The following is an 18,226-nucleotide window of genomic DNA, read 5'->3' as shown; positions in this document are numbered from 1 at the left end:
TTCATAAATATAAAAAATACGTGGAAATACCTTTAATAATATTCTGATTCTGCGTGTTTAAAAAAAGAAAAGAAAAGAAAAGAAAAAAAAAAAAAAACCCACAACCCAACAACCAACCATCTTCGCCAGAGTGCTTGGCCAGCAGTGAAGATAAAAATGTGACTGTTCCAAATATCCTGTAGGTCACATGATGCTTCTGTCTCTTTCTGGATGAGAATTATTTCAGTATTTTCTGCTGAGCTCTAAGAAGCCATAATTAGAGGACAAAAGCCCCCAAAGTGCCTGAGATTCAGAAAGGCTGGACTGGCAAGTCATTTCTGATAACACTGGCTCACAGAAACATCTTCAGATTCTTATGTGGAAAGTACTGCAAAGGAAAGAAAAAGATTAAGAGATATAAACACATTTGTCATTACGCACAACATTTTCCTTAAAGCACAAAAAGGAAGGTGCTGTGTAATGAATCCGAATCTCTTCTCTCACACCCTCAGGAAGATTTAAACATTCTGGAAGAAATTTCCATCTTCTGAAAATGTTAGCTCAGGGGGCCAAGCTCAGCACTGGATTAAATCAAGTATAAGTTGACCTATTTATTTGATACGCAGCAGAGCTAAATGTTTCCCAATTGCACTTTTGCTACGGCACAGCATTTGGGTTCCTAAACAAGTCAAATTAGGCAGATAAACTTGTTGTTTCTCTCGCTAGGACCAAGAGATCCTGATTGTTATATTCTTTCTATTTGTCCTATGATACAGGCAAGCAGCATGCCTTACTACTGCCATCAATTTTCTGAAAAACTCCCAAGCATCTTAGCAGGATAGTAAAAGACAATTTAAAGAGGGCATGCTGAAACCTCACTTTCTCTAGGTAGTAATCTCTGTTCAATGTCATGATATTGTAAACCATACGTTTCTTTCTTGACTGAAATCAGAAGGGATTATTATATATTTTTCTATGTAAATACTATAATTTTGATGCCTACACGGAAAGAAAACTTTAAAGGTTTGGAGTATCTGAGAGGCTGAACAGTTCTGGATGTACAGTTTTGGGATTTTGTTTTACAAAAAGAATGTTCTAACTTAATCACAGCTATTTGATTTTAAACAGAAATTTGCTGAAGGAAGCTCTGTGGTATGTATTTGGAGGAGATGATAAAATTTTATGTTTGCAGTGGTCCCTAGGGACTTCGTATCTAGGAATTTATTCAATCTGGGTGACAGTGAAAGATATGATGTATTGCAGTCTGGCATACTAGCCTAAGTATTATGAAAGAAAGCGTACAGTGATGCAAAGAGCATACCAGCACTAAGATTTTAGAAAAAAAGAATTATAAACCTTTTGTTCACAACTCAAGAAATGGTTAGAGCCCCATATTAATCCAAACTCTTGAAAATTTAAGTCCCACGCAGGCAATATCTAGGAACTAAAAAATCCACAGCATTGTATGTGAACACATTTTAGGCATGACTCCTTAAAAAAAAAAAAAAAATCCATCCAAATCAACTTAACCGGAAACCTATTTATTGGAAATTTTTTGTATTTCTATCAGAGTGTCATTTTGGCCTTTGGAGATTAAGCTTTTTTACTAAGAAGCAGCTGAAGTATTCTGTGAAAAATACTGACAAAATTATTCCCTTCCACGGTTTTCTTGCTAAGCATCTCTTGCCAATTTGTCACGAGCTCTAATTTTAGTCCTTAAGAACTAGAGAATTTGCATTTTGGGACAGGTCTTATGAGACACACATTTCCTATAAGAGAGCTTCTGTTACTTCAGCTTTAGGTAGGACTGGAGTCAGGACAGCAACTGTTACATGGGTAAAGGCCCACAAAGGTTACGGAAATACTGCATTTCCAGTGACGTATTTTTGTTTAATCTGTTGTTTCTCTGTCTCGTTCTGGCAGCTCCCAGGTGTTACTAATGCCATATTCTTCTCAAACTCCATTTCAAATTGTTATAGTATGTTTCACCCTCAGGCATTCAAATAAGTTTAAACTTTCAGGATGATTTATAAAACAATTTCCCATTGAAAACGTAACCAGTCTTGTAGAACAGAACACTTAGCTAGTGCCACTTCAGAGTGCTAATACTTCCATTAAACTACAAGCAGCTTCTTAATGATAGCAATTTTGAGTGAAATAAACCTACTGGGATCAAATTTTCTGAACTAGTAACTGTCATTATCATTTACAGCTTACTCAAGCTTCTGGGATAACAGCCAAAAAGGTATATATCTTCTTCCCTGGTCAACGATTAGCAGTGTTTTCCTTTAGTCTTGAAAAAATTCCTCAACCACAGCAGTGCAAATCAAGCAGACTTTACTGTATCTTCATTTGCTTGACAGCAGTACAAAGCTTGCAAAGGCTGTCTGTAGGAGATTAAACCTACACAGGGTCATTAAGTAAAGGTTTGAGAAATGAGTGATGAGATAGGGAAAAATCAGTCAACGTTCAGTGGATGAACTTTAGCTCATACAATGGCAAAGCCTGGATCATGGTGCCAGAATTAATGGCTGCTGTATATATTAAGTGAACGATAGTATGACAGCTTAAAAAAACCCAACATACTGAGCTGTGTGAAAAAAGTACTTTGAAAACGGAGTGTACATTGTTATAGGAATCTGGCCTTCAAAGGTTTTCCACAAACAGGGTAAAGAAGGTATGCCTCCTCAGTAATTTCATACTTCATTTTAATGATGATGAGATTTTACAGCTGGATAGTTCACATTACGAGAGTTCTCAATGTTTGTCAGAAGTCAGGTAAGCACTGGTCCCATGTAACAGAGCAGAGAGAACAAAATGATCTATGGCTTAGCAGAGATCACTGGCTCAAGCAATGGCAGAGCCAGGGATAAAACCTAACTGCCTTGCAGCCTAAATTTCTTACTCTTACAATGTGAAGAAGTGGTTTTTGGTGGGGGGAAAAGGCAAAGAACAGAATAAGAAATCCTTTACTACAAACAAAGTCATCTGGAGTCTGGTCAGTTAACTGACATTTTCAAAAGGATCCCATACCAGCTGCCGTTCTAGGATCAGATACTCAGATACGTTGATTGCCCATAGCTTCACAGCAGTCTCTGAAAGCTGCAGTTGAACAGCATCTCCAATTGCTTACTAGCAATCATATTCAAAGTGGCTATTGCTTTGTTTCCTGGGTGTTTAATTTTCACAGCTGCTGAGCATTTGAAAGTATAAATCAATAGGCACTAAGGCTTCCTTGAATTTAAAGCCTGGAATGCATTCAACTGGGCACAAAAAGTGGAGATATGCAAAACCAAATGAAGTTGACTGTCTCTGGACATTGATAGGTTGGTATTTCTTCCATGTGTCTGCTGAAGATTTCAAAAGGGACAATTTTATTTAGATAAAAACATGTTTTCCTATCTTTTTACAGTATTAAGAAGATAGTTCAGGCATAAGTTTACCACTGGCATATAGGGTTGCTGATCCACTATTAAGACACTTCTTAGGCTTTGCATGTTCTGCATTACATTACATGGTCCAACTGCACAGCCCTGTCTTCAGTTTGGCTGCACACAGCCTATGGTTATCACTTAGGAGGACCATTACAGCTGAAGACACAGAAGAGAGGAAAATGAGAGGCCATGAATCGAGCTGGAGATAAATTCATAAAGATAAAAGAAAGCATTGTTTCTGTAAATAAATAGGTAATGTGTCCAAGACTGTTATGAACTCAATGGGTTTTCTGTGGTGAGAGATCAGCTACAGGAATTGCACTCTTATCACATGCTAGCATGCATTGGGTACTATCCGAGAGCACTGGTTTAGTTTCAGTCCCCAGTCAGACCTTGGTGTACCTGTTGTGGCATTAAAATTCAATGGATCCCATTCCAAAAGTCAAATCACTGTCTTCCTTTAGAATGCAACATTTACACAGTATTTAAAAAATGACAATAAGTGGCTCAAACCAGGAAGTTCGGTATTAACAAATATGTCAGTCTATGATGCACTGCATACAGCAAAAATATGACTAAGAATGTCCTCAAAAAATAAAATACCTTTACAGGCAAAAGGAACAGTAAACTGCAATAAGGGAGAGGTATCAATCAAGTCTTCCGTACAGATTGGTTTGGATAAAAGTGGTCTCATGACCTTGTCACTTTCTTTTCCTGCAGCTGTTAACTCTGGCTGAAACAGAAAGCAAATCAGAGAAACTACACGTTCTCTTCTCGGCTCTGAGACTTTTTCCATTTACACCCTCATTTTGCAATATAACTTCAAAGGTTAAAAACCATGTTGCTGAGTTAACGGTCAGAGGCTCTAAACCAGTGTTTCAGCTAGAAGGTGGAAGGAAACCCTTCCTTAGGTCATGTCACATCAAGAGCTCTTAAGCCTGAGGACTTCAGAGCTGAATCCTGTGACCCAGCTAACCTCCTGGACCTGAAAGGAGAGGGAAGTTACCATTTCCCTTGAAGCCAGGGATGGAAAAAAATCTGCATTAAATATACACATCACTGCCCTGAACATCAAGGAGACATCTTGATAACATGAGTTCACCATGTCACAGACACGGATCAAAGTATATGTGTTTAAACTGGGCAACTGGATGATCAGTCTTCCAATATGTGATAGCCTGGTGCTTTGAGATTATCAGTATTGTCAGCAATCCCCGCCCCCTCTATTTTCTCTACCTAATCTATAACAAGCTCTGTGCTTTTCCCTTCAACCCTCTTTTTACTCATCTTCTTGCCCTGTTGAGTACCCAGCCCCAGCACTCAGGTCTTTCCACTCATTTCCTCAGCTTCCCAAAACATCACAAGCTTGGAAAAGAAAAATAACTATGGCAGTCATTCCAATAGCTACAGTGGCAAATATTCCTCTCCGCTACCTTCCCAGGAAATAACTGGACTGCACAGCATCCTCAGCGTGGAATTATCAGTCAGCAGTTTGCAAGCCTCTACAACACAGCGGTTAAGTCAGTCATGGCACAGGAAACTTCTGGAACTACAGCTTCTGCTGAGTCTTCAGATCTGCCTCTAAGTCTTCACATTTAATCTCTGCTCTCTACCAGATTTGTAGGTACAGTACAGCCTTTTCATTGATTAAAGGAAACTGCATGGCCCCAGCAGCTTCTATATGGATAACGGTATAAATTAGGAAATATATGTAAACAAAATATTAGAATACCTACTCAGCTGAGCTTCACCATAATGATGATACGTATCTTGTTCTAAAAGAGTTTCTGGTGATACACTTGATTAGTCAAGGAATGCCTGATACGTTTCTAATGTATAAAAGACATTCACGTTGACTTTGTAGCATATCCTCTCGAGATGCTGATGTTTCTCAGGGTTCATAGGGATCATGTCCTCATGCTTTACTGTAGAATCATTTTGTTGTAACGTCTTTCCTTAGAAATTTCATTTATGAAATAAAATGTTCTGTGTTCTGCAGGACACTTAAAAGTTCTTAAACACCATTAGCATTAAGATTATCAGTCTGAATTTTGATCTATCTTAATTCAATCCTAATGTTTAGCCTTATTTCCTATGAAAATACAGTTTATTCAATCAGTCTGACTGTGAGCTTTGTTAATCCTCCCCAGTAACTTCTGAATCCTTTGGCAGAATTCAACAACATGTGACTGAAAGATGAGTAATTTTCTGCCAATTTCCTGCAAACAGGCAGCTGTGTAAAAAAGAGTCTCTAAGTGTTCCACTTCATAGAAAGATGCAAAATAATTCCACTCCTTTCCAGACGTCAGAAGATCTACATAGATGAACCAGTCTTTGCTCCTTAACTGCAGCAAAAGAATTGGAACTAAACTCCTTCTCATGTATTAGCCAACTAATCTGGAGACACAAGTCTGCAGAAACTAGTAATTCCAACATTCCCAAAACAATTTACAATCATACTGTATACCTGCTTGCAGTCCAGACAAATGTCGGATTATTTATTTTCCCAGATGTTAGAATTTATCTGTTATTATCAATTATCACCAGACAAACAGCAACACTACCAACTTAACAACAATGTGTATGAACAAAGATTATGAAAAAAACCTTTTCAGGTTATCAAGCATTTACTATTAGACATAGTTAACCCAGACCACTGAAATTTGGAGAGAAATTAGACCTCGGTTTTAGCTCCAGCCTACTCTGCCCGTGGATTCAAGATTCAAATATGAACTCCTCTCAATCTGGGAGTATCTTATTTTGCTGGCTGGTTCACTATAATTTCTTAAAGAGGGTCTATCCTTGTATTACTTAAGTAACAGCCTTAACTATAAGTTTATATGGAATGTTTTATTAATGTGTAAAAATGAAAAGTCATTGTCCTTTTCAAAAGGTCTCTTTAAACATGAAATATGCAAGAAAAACTGCCTTAAGATAGCTGGGGTTTATCTATAGATTATTAGGAAGAAACTCAGCAACAAAAATAAAAAATATCAGTTACAAAAAAACCCCAATTAACAATGGATTGAAGAAAGACTGCAGTAATTAATCATTTTAATTGATTTTCTGCTACCAGCATGAACGGTACCACTGTAATGTCCTCTAGCTCTCACCTTCTCAACACAAAAGATCAATGTATTTCCATGTAAATTTGTAACATGTATACAATATTCACATACATTCCTATTCAGACAGCATGGATCCTTGCTATAGGCTTGAGAACAATGTGAATTTGAGCTTATAATAGATCAAAATATTTTCCTGAAGGAACCACACAAACCAAAGGGGAAAAAATAAAAGGAGATAATTAAAAGTCATTGAGCTCGTAGTCTTCAAATTAGGAGAGAACTGGAATATGCTCTAGAAAAGTAAACTGCATTAAGGTAAGAAGTCATCCTCTAGTCAGCTCTCTGGTAAAGTACTTACATCTGACATTTCTTGTATTATACTACACAGTGATATCCTAAAAAAATACCTGAAAATATGCAAGAGACTATCTTTTCCTGAAAACAATACCTGAGAAAGTCTGGTGCTTTGGAAATCATGTTTTCAAAATCTGCAAATCCTAGTTTCCCATCACCATCCATGTCAGCTTCTTCTATCACTTTCTCACAAACTAGAGTGATTTCTTCTGCTGTTAGCTCTTCTCGGGTCAGCTTATTGAGGGTTTTTTCCAAGTCTGATTTACAAATGAAGTTATCTGTGTTAAAATCTAAACAATAAAAGAACAAAAGCAAAGATCACCAACAACCCTCGTACTTCTTCAAACAAAAAAGGCATACAAAAGCATCCCAATACAGTACCATAGATCTTAAAGGCATAGATTGCTTTAAGCTCTCTAGGAGCCATTTCACTGAGCACAGAGAACATATCCACAAAATCATTGAAGCTGAGGCTCCCCTCTCCATCTTCTGAGAAAGACTCCACGATCCTTTCCTTGAAGGGATTCTCCTGTGAAAAACAGATATATACTTATTTTTAAGTATTTGGAAGATCAAAAAACCTGCAGACTCCCTGTTAATAATGATGAGTATTTAATTCCATGGTTGGCTCTTTGAAGACAACATTTTCCTTCCAAAATGCATCTAAAAATTTATATTTGCATGCTTTAGCAGAAAGTGTCAGCAGAACATGCTGCTGTATAGTACTTCTTGCCCAGATTTTCTCAGCTCCATTGCTACTCATTCTCTCTAAACTGGTGCTCATCTTGTTTCTCCTGTGTGGAACACACGCTTTATAAATGTTAGGGTAAAGGTACTAAGAGTGTGAAGATCATTTGCACGTAACAGATTCCTGACAGGGTGTCAGACTGATACAGTCGGGAGAGTTACAGCTCCTACATTAAGAAAGTAGCACATCCGAACAGATGACAGGAGGGGAAGGAAACAGAGACTCAGGTGGAAAGCCAATGAAACAAGCAGGGTCTTTATGCTTTCTGGTGGCACTTGACTGAAGGCTGGAGGAACAAATATTATTTATGAAACCACCTTAAAAAGTAAATATCTGCATTCCACACCTGACTGATGTGGAACCATCAATCAACCATCAACAAAACCGTGTCTGTTCATTAAGGATGCAGAGTCACAACCCAGTGGAATCTTGTAGAACTGTCTCTCATTTTCACTCTGATACATATCAGTGTCCAACCTCTGGTTGAACTGACTGCAAACTCCAGAGTTTTAAATGAAATTTCATCTCCGCAGGAGATGATCCTAAGATCCTTTTCTAGCACTCTACCAACCCAGCTGGTGTCAAGGCTACTCTGAATAAGACAATATTCTAAAACCATAAACACACAAGGAAGCATAAGAAAAACTGCTTTAGTACTCTGAAGTCCAAATAAATGTTTTTATAGTAACAAAACAACATCTTTCTCGTAGCTATGTAAAAACCCAAGATGAATTTGTAGCTATGTCTATAAAAATGGGAAAATCAATTCAACTGACTATGAATAAAACACACAAACATCATTTGGGCTGTGAGCAGCATCTTATCAAAGCTGTTCTACAGATCTTATCTGAAGCCAAGACAACGATTAACATATTGATCTCCTAAAAATGTAAACAGCTTTGGTGGTGGCATATCATGTTCATTATTTTTAATATGCATGCAGCATTTTATATGGCTTTAAAAGAAGCAGTATTGCAGAAGCTCAGAGCTCAAACGTATATCCATTTAATTTTTTTTTCTGTAAGTTTAATTAGCTAACAAGTATTCATAAACCATCCAATTATTTTAAATGAAATTTCATAAAACAGCTATATTTGAGAGGTAAACGACCAGGAAATGTTATTTTTAGGTTTACTTGTATTCTTTCTTGATAATTCACACAGAACATATGCATCTATAGAAGACATTTTCTGCATACTTGTGGAGACTAAAAAAAAAAAATACAAGTGGCATGTACAAAGCAGAGTTACACAGATTGATGTTTTATACTTCTGTAGTATCCTTCATCTTAAAGGAACACAAAGTACCTTACAAGAATTGGGTTACTTACTTACCACTAATATGCAGCTGCCTCTGAAGTGAAATTCAACAACTGTTAAATGGTGTGCAGCAGCTTACAGCAACAGCTGCAGATAAAGATGTACAACTGAAATCACAGGGGGAACTTGGAAGCATAATGAGATTTGTCACCCACACAGAGATAACATTTAAGATTCATTATTTTGAGGCTATGAAAAAATGTAAAAGTTTTAAGGATTCTTGATAAAAGACAAGCGTAACATACAAAAGCTTAATTTCTGTAAGAGGAATGTGAGGTATGACTGTGCACACGAACATTTCAAAGAACATCCAGTTCCTGGAAAACAGCCTTCCTTTTTTCTCCAGGTGATCAGTCAATGCGTAGATTCACACTACGGGATGACCCTTTGCAGTGTCTAGTTCTGGGATGCAGGTACAGAGAAGTGGTCAGACATTCGGGTACAAGACATGGACTGATCAAGGGTATACCACACCTACATACATTTGGCAAGTCATGTCACCTGGCAAATTTAAGAAGAGATTCCAGTGGCCATCCCAGCTGGAACTTTAAGATACTTTTTCACAGATGGTATACTGGCCGTTCACATCCTCAGAGAGCATACCTGATTCTATCAGGAGGTTTCTATTTAATAATAACAAAGCACTCAGGATACATCAACTATCTAATGAGATGTCTTGCAGTTTGCGCTCCAGGACTATTTCCATGGTAGAAATTAGTTGGAGTCTGCCAAAAGGCAAATATCCATCTAATGACAAACCACATAAGTGTGTGTGTCAATCTTCTGAGGATGGGTGATATTTGAGAAAGAGACATTGGAAGCATAATTCCCTGAGACCATCAAGATTCAAAATTCAAAAAGTAACCTTGACCAGAGATTTTAGGACTACTAAATGCCAAGATGTCCCCAGTCTTTCTGGCTGAGATAATGGCCAGGAATAAGGCTGTTTTAATGGATAGGTGAAGTAGAGACCACAAAGCCATAGGCTCAAATAACAGCCCATTAAGGCAGTCAATACTAAATTCAAATTCTTCTTCAGGGTTCGATGACTGAAGTAATTCCACAATAGGGAGCATGCCTACAGATTTCAAAGGGTAGAAGATTAATGAGCTCACTGTGCTCTGAGCTGAAGATGTAAGGCTGAGCTCAGTGTTCAGATGAAGACAAAACCAGGCCAAATAAAAATAAAAAAGAAATTAAATAGAGTAGAAAAAAAGGGATTCCTGAAAATAAAAAGACAACAGGCTCAAAAAAGCAGCAGGACCAGATCTCTTGAGAGTCTCAGAAAGAAAAACAACACCCCAGAATTAGCCAGATGGCTGAGAGAAAGTAATTGTAAAAGGATATGTAACGATCACTCACATCATGTGCATGATGCATAGAGGAGGTATAGCAGATGTGCAACTGTGTGTACTGCTAAGGCTAAAGTATCTGACCTGAGTGCTTGGCAATATGCCTGTTTGTAGTATGAATATACATACAGACGCTCAGTGGAAAACAATTGATTCTATTGTTTCAAGTTGTTAGTTTATTAATAAGCCAAAGTAAGATTCAGTTGGGCTGAAATACGTGAAAAAGGCCCACTTTCTTCCTAAAAATCACATTAAAAATTGCTGTATCTGTTAAACGTTTAATATTAGAGAATGCTAAATCATAGAATCATAGAATACCAGGTTGGAAGGGACCTCGAGGATCATCTGGTCCAACCTTTCTAGCACAATCTAGACGAGATGGCCCAGCACCATGTCCAGCTGAGTCTTAAATATAAGAGTGGACGAGAAAACATGTTAGAAAAATTATCTTTTTTATTTCTAAAATACTATATTGCTTTCTTTGGAACAAACCTCATCGGAACTAAGTGTCACAGCAACAGTTGTAAACTGACATCTTAGAGGCAGCATTGGGTAACAAACAGGGAGTACACAGATGCAAATATCCCTATCAGCAGTGGACATCAAACCCAGGACTTTCTGCATTAGAAATGCTAGGCATGATCTCTCTGACTGAATAAGTATATTGCAGTAGCATAAGATGAATTATCTATTTGGCAAATCAGAGATCTTGACAATACAGATGAATTAACAATGAATTAAATGGACCTAAGCATACTTCTTAAGTAACTCTTTGCCAAATGGATCTCTAAAACCTAAATGAAAAATAAAATCTTTCCTCCTATTGATTTCTTTCCTTTAACTTTCTCATATTATGTGTCTTCAGGCAGTTTATCTGTGGTCTACACAATGGAAAGTATTGGCTTACCTTCAGAGATACTTTTCACATCCTTTCTGTAATTTCATTACCTCTACTCTAAAGAGCACAGATTAAGGTTCCATCATATTTAAAGGAAAAGCCATGGGGGAAGGGAGTAAAGGGGAAAACAATACTGTTCCTTCCTAGATTGTCTTCCCTCAAGCATTAATTGTTTAAAAAAGAATCCCTTTAAAACTAGAAACTTACACTTGTCTTTGTTAAAAAGCTTTTTCTGTCCTCTCACAATAAAAATGAGAGGGGAGACAGAAACAATAAAGAACTGTTACAGCTAAAACTCTGCTGGTTTGCAGACTGGTGCTGCTGTAGTGGCTTGAGATAATCCTAAAAGTGCCACCCGTCTTTTTAACAATCACTTTTTCTACTCAGATAATTGTGTTTCTGTACATTTTTGAATGTCATGTAGCATCTATTCCAACATGCAGACCTAGAACACCATACAATAAAACATAACCATTGGTTTTCTAAGAAACTATTATAGGGTTTATTCCTGAGATTGCAGCTAAATCTTACCAAGTCACTTGTTATTTTCCCATGTCTTCTAGTTTCCATCACAGGCTCTAGCAAAGCACTGCATTGTCCTTTTGCCCTATCCGTTTTGCAGCTTGATGAACTTATTTAAAGCACTGCACCCTATTCTCGTAAGCTGTCTGCATTTTGGAAATAAGAGGTTGCAAGTAAAGCTGTAAGATAGGTCAAGATAACTAAGCTGGAGAGGCTAGACAGTCATTAGAAAATGGCTCTCAGTTTTATATCCACAGAAACATGATGACAATTTTCTCTTTTGTATTTGGACATAAGTCCCCACCAACATTATGGAAGATATTTAAATGCACAAAGCAGTCTGCTTTGCAGACTACTGAAAGCCAGAATCCCTTTGAATGCTTTAATCAGGACTTGTTCAGAACTTATCAGAAGCAAACCTTTCTCAAATTTCAGGAGTTATTTCTAAAAAAATAGAAATGAACTCTTATCAGACAAACATTAATATAAAAATGGCTAAATTGTTCATTACCAGATCTCCATAGGAGAGGCTGGTGGTTTGGAAGGGAAGTATAGTAAGTGCAACAACAAATTGTCCCTGGAGCAGATAAAAGCACATTTCTTTGTTAGTTTTTTTTTGTCCTTCTTCCTCAAAATCAACAATTCCTTTTTTTCATGTGTAGATTATTATATTCATGTCATCAAACTTCTCTGCAGTGCCTACAGGGTACTGGCTAAGAAAACCCTGCACAAACCAAAGCTAAGATACAGCTAAATTGATATGTTTACATTTTTAAAAAATGATCATGTCATTCTGTCAGAAAGCAGAAATGTAAGACTGCAGCAATGAGCTTACCTCTTTACTGAAGGCTCCACTATGATCACAACAGCCAAATAACCTGGTTGCATATGGAATTGCTTTAATATTACAGAATGTAACAGTATACCATGGGAATATAAGGCATTTTAACAAAAACTGATTCACTAACTATAGCAGAAAACTGCAGACAATACTGGTAAAGACCATCAAGCAGGTATAGATTTGGAGTTCAATGGAGAGAAAATGGCCCTCACTTACTACGCTTGGAGGGCATACAGTTGATTGAGACACATACTTAAAAAGGGGCTTCAGAGAAGCAAGAATAGTGGTCTGGAAGGGGTAAAACATCCCATCATAACTAGAAACAACTAAGAGGATGCAGAGGCAAGGAAGTTGGGATGAGCTGCAGGCAAAGATTGGCCAGAGCAGCGGTGGGGGCTTGGGAAGAGTATCAACCTGCTCTCTCAAGTGTCATTGCCTGTTACATGGAAAGCTTTGAAACTGAGGACTCATTGAAATTACTTCTAAAATTCCATCCTCTTGAAATTGTAGAAAGTGTTTTCATTTTATTTTGAAGGAACTTGCATGCATTCATGTTTAAACTGACCAAAAATAGGGTGCTAACATTGGTTCTGAAATGTGTGATCAATTCACTGTTCCCTGTGTGTCCTTTCTTTCTCCTGACTGATTCCTGTGCCTGCTGGTCATTCCGTTTCAGTAGCGTGTGGATTTATGAACTACCTTACTCACCACTGCAGCTAATGACAAGGCCTGCGAGGATCAATGAAGTTACTGCGTGAGCCAAAAAAAGAAAGCAACAGACTGTAAAGTGAATGAAACAAAAATGGTTCCCCTCCAGGAAGTCCTTTGATGACCAACTCCTGACAGAAGGATTGCTCTACACTACAACAACCAGAGACAGGCCGTACACCAATTTGAAGATTCTGACCATTAGGGACGTATGTGTCACAAAGATGGCCACCCACTCACTTCTACAGATCATATGTGATCTCTGTCATCAGGTTACATTCCCACATCTAGTTCTGTGGAAATGACAGGGATAATGTGAGTGGAATAAGTTTTGTTTTGAAATAAAAATCACTTTTGCTTTCTACGTGGTCTCATACTGAACAACCCATATCATTGCTACAATTTTGCCATATTAATTGCTGCAATCTCACAGGTGCCCATATGCCCTAAATTTAATTTATTAGACTGCTGCCTGTGTAACCAAGATTGTCAAAATTAGAGAACAGAGGCGGCAATGAAACAGATGGAGTAAACTAGCTCTGTTAACTTCAGTGTAACGGTAGACCTAATAAACTTAAAGTATCTGCCCCTTCTTTATTTATTTATTTCTCGTCCTCACTTTCAACTTTTAAGAATCATGAGTTAGTGAATAATTCATAACCAATTAAAGTGAGTGACCATCAGCATTTTTTTTCCTTTGAAACACAAAAATCCTGGCTCAAAACATTAATGCATTAGGTAAAGATCTTTCTTTATAGTAGCAGAATCTAATTTAGAAAAGTGCATTATTGATTCTATCCATTTGTCAGAATCTGCAGTGGTACTGAGCTCAACATTGCCAGTAACTAGAAATGTAATGTGTATATGAAAAAAGCCAGGTGCATTGAAATTATCACTAATTTTATTAAAATTCAGTAGATATTTAGTTCATTTATTTCTATTTTAAGATTTAAATGTTGGCTTTGTCTTCACCTTGATGAAAATTTACTGAAGAAAGAAAACACCAGAACGATTTATTTAGCAGTCTGGTCAAGTTGCAAAGGTTAAAGATATATTTTTCTTAGTGTATGAGCTGGAGTTACTACCTAGATTGCTTAGAAAATGAACTCTAGGGGAAAGACTCTCTCCCCCTCCCCACCATCTGCACAGGAAATAGTAAAATGCTCCATGACCAAGATTGACCCCGGTTTATAACCGAGATCCTAGGTGGCATTTTAATATCTTTTAGTGTTAATGTTTTGAAAGAGTTATGGAGAAAGATCTAGTCTCCTGTAACTGATATTTTACTGGAAACAAGCTCGCTAGCTATTGAAAGCACTTTCTCTATGAACTGCTAGAATTGCTGAAATGAGTGGTTTGACAGCAATATTTCTAAGGTTCTTCCACAGCCTTATGAGACTTGGGAGAGAATTATTAGAAAATTTGACACTGAATTCTGTCCTGCTATTTTCATAAAATCAAGTTCCATTACCCTAGAGAAATCATCTCAAGCAGGGTCAGAAAGCCTCACAGACTTGATGTGGTGCAAGAAGATAGATTATGATCCACTTTACTCACGGAAATCTATTATCATTACCACCTAAGTTTGTTAAGGTAGAGAGATGTGCTCCTGTATCTCAAAATCTAATCGTGGTCCATTATAAAATTTCTGGTTTATATCTCAGCTTAAGTACCAGGCCTTCTTGTAAATATAATAGTTTCCCATCTCTACGGTTTTCATAGAATAAGCTGTTCCTTAAGTGTTCAATCCTGTATCACTGAAGCCAAAAAGAACGTTAGAAAAAAAAAGATAATCATACGATTATTGTTTCTCACTTTCTTTTCTGAACTTAGCCTTGATTTTTCATAAAGCAACTATCAGCCATCTGGCAGTTAAACTCTTCACAGTCACATAACTAAGCCAGAGAATTTCATATTGCGCTATCAAGATCCTACAGTTAATAACATAAAACTTAAGGAATACTGATTGTCCATACCAGAAGTACCAGTACAAGCATCTAGCGATGCTACAGTGATGAATGAGTTGCAGACATGTTAGAGAGATATAAAACTACTTGCAGTAATGGATGAATGAATCAAAAGCCCTTAAGGATGATACACTTTATCACAAAGATAAGAATTCAATATTTATGCGTAAGCAAGAACAGCAGATGGCTGAAAACAATCAGAATACTTCAAGATGCTGCCACGTATTTAGACTTTGTGAAGCCCATGCTATTTCATCCTGCCAGCTACTAAAAAACCCTGATTATTTTATATTCACATAGGTAAGACCATTAGTAATTTTTGTCATATTGTATTCCATGCAACACTAATTTGCATTTTTATATACAGCTGTCCAACATGACAGCACTTCAGTAAGTCAGGCAAATATTCCTGTTTCAAGATGAAGAGTCGTCTTCCTTTTGTACTAGCTGCTAAGCTTCAAATGACTGGTTCCAGGTTACTGCTAAGAGCAGGTCCTTTAATTAAATCATCTCAGACAAATCTCACTGGGGCATTAAGAATAAATCCAATGGATGTAGGGGTTGCTTCTAAGGGGGAAAAACAAAAAGTATAATACGAGAACTGCCGTGAGTCCATCCAGCCCACCAGCCTAACTCTAACTGGAACCACTGGCAGATAAGGCAAGAATTTAAAAAAAGGAGGGAGATATACCCAGTGATCCTTCCCATAGTATTTTCGAGATTAGTGCAATGAGCATTTCAAGGACTTTCTGAGTTAGATATTACATCCAGGTCCTAAAACTTAAGAGCTATCTGTGGAATTCTGCTCTATAAAAGCACTTAAATAATTTTTGAAGACTAATGCTGTCTTCACCAACATGTCTTGTGGCAATGAGTTCCTCGATATATTCACACATTATGTCAGCTGTCTGTCTGTAATTTCATGCAATACTTCCTTGTCCTTGTGAAAAATTGTGTATAATTGTTCTCTATTCACCTGTTGGTATTATTCATCTGATCCCGTGATCTTGTAGGCAGGACAAAGAAGACTTTGAGCAAGTGTTCCAATTCCCAACTTTTAGCTCCACTGAGTAATTCAACACTATACTTCAGAATACAGCCTAAGGGCCTAATTAGATCTGCTTGTGCTAGCAGCTTCTTGCAGGCTACTGATTCTGATGCCTAATTGTGTCTTAAATCTAATTACAGATAATCAAATTTGAAATCTTTGTTGCTATCTCCAAATTGGACTCAATTTGAGGTAACTAAAATACAGGGCATTTTTGCAAAGTATTGTTAATTTTGCCTGTTGCCTAATTTCCTTATTTGTACAATAAGAAAAAAACTATACAAACATTTATGTTATTCAAAACTTATGTGAAATATTTATAAGATATCCGAATGGTTAATATATACTATTTTATGCAATTGAATGAACTGAAAAGAACTTTTCAGCAAGATCTTTATACCCCCTGTTTTAAAGTTCCGCGAGTACTCATCTAGATGCATTTTTTTCATCATTGAGTATACAGGCACATAATTTAGGCTCTTTCATAGACACTTCAATACATTTAAACACATAATATTATTGAAAAATAATGTTTTCTTGAATGTTGCTGATACTACAAGTTCATATATAAACAAACCTTGAATTACACTACTTCTGTATCCTGTCCTACTTCATACTGCGTAACATAATGGGCAAAGATGAGAAGAATTTTTTTTAAACTACGGTACCTTCATGATTTATTAAACGTCATTCATTTTATTTGAGGTGAGCTAGGAAGGTCAACTTTGCAAGCTGCAGAAGAGGGAATTACGCTTATACCTGTGGCAGTCAAGGACACATACTTGGAACATGCACACAGCTGCTATGAAACTAACCTGGAGCTGGATTCTAATTAGGGCTGGGTTATGCAGCTTTAGGAGTTAAAAGGCTGAATAGCTTTCAACCAGCTGATGAAAGAACTATTTTTTAAGTTCTAGGAACAGCTCATAGCATATCACAGGCCTCAATTCCATAACTATTTAAACAATAGTGAGGTATATACTAATTTTATTCCTATACTACACAATATTGTTAAGGAAGGTCATTAGCAAAACAGCCCTACCAAAATCCTTAACTATTAATATTTTTAGTAACTCAATGTAGCTGTGCTGTGTTGATGACAGTGACATTTATGGCTTTTATGATAAAATTAATGATGTCTAAAGTTTTCCTTGCATTTTTTTTATTTATAAAATTTTAAAACTTATAATATTTCTTTATTTTTTATGCGTAATTTTGGAATTAAAGCTAGCTACATCTTCATCTACTTTATTACAGGGCCAACTCATCATTAGAAAGAGTATAAACATATATTAGGATTTTGCTGAAGAATCCCATGCTTAGTGTGAAAAAGAATCCTAAATTATTTCTGTTTCTTCAGAAACCCAAATTTCTAAGCTGTACATAGGTATCTGGTAAATCACAGTCAAAACTGAAGGATGAAAATTTTTCAAAGGTCTTCTATTGAATTAAACACCCATATGCATTCAGTCTCTAATATTTCCATTTATATGAAATGCTGGTCAAACACTTTTTAACAAGCATTCTTTAGAGTGAAATCTGCTTCTTGTTCAATAAATGGTATTGTCCCAAAATCAAACATGCAGTAAGTCTGGTACTAAAGGAACAAGGAGTCCTGTGAACTTCAGCTTCAAATCTAATTCAAATGTCTTTCACTTTATGTTGACTTAAACTCCTCCGCAACTGAATTTCTAAAGCATTGCTTATGCTTGTACTTTTTTTTCCCCCAAAGATTTGATCTCTTACAACATTAAGGAAGAGTTTCTAAATCATTGAAATGAAGTGGAAGGCCATCAATTACAAGGGGTTTTTTTTATGGCATTGCTCTTAAAAAGCTTAATAATACTTCATGCAACTATCACAGTGAACATATAGTTGTTTCTACATGATAGTAATTTAAAGGTGTCAACTAATTTGCACACATGAAAAAGAAAAATAGACCACAAGACCAAAGACAACATAATTCAATGAACTGTTTAAAAAATAAA

At 36.7% G+C, this 18,226-nt stretch overlaps 1 protein-coding gene across 2 annotated transcripts in view; it reads right to left on the bottom strand.

The window, feature by feature from the left end:
- Positions 1-345: 345 nt before the first annotated feature.
- CIB2 (calcium and integrin binding family member 2) overlaps positions 346-18,226 on the bottom strand; it is a gene marked incomplete at both ends in the record, with an annotated part of 45,070 nt that continues 27,189 nt past the window's right edge. For both annotated transcript variants that reach the window (XM_082322085.1, XM_082322086.1), the window contains 3 exons: positions 346-367; positions 6,930-7,125; positions 7,217-7,364. In XM_082322085.1, the coding sequence (XP_082178211.1) occupies positions 346-367; positions 6,930-7,125; positions 7,217-7,364 (366 nt within the window). The remainder of the gene's footprint in view (positions 368-6,929; positions 7,126-7,216; positions 7,365-18,226) is intronic.

The sequence above is a fragment of the Platalea leucorodia genome (genome assembly GCF_965183815.1).
Source record: "Platalea leucorodia genome assembly, chromosome: 9".
Lineage (NCBI taxonomy): Eukaryota > Metazoa > Chordata > Aves > Pelecaniformes > Threskiornithidae > Platalea > Platalea leucorodia.
The sequence above is the reverse complement of the archived record's forward strand: the minus strand, read 5'-3'. Positions and strand labels throughout refer to the sequence as shown.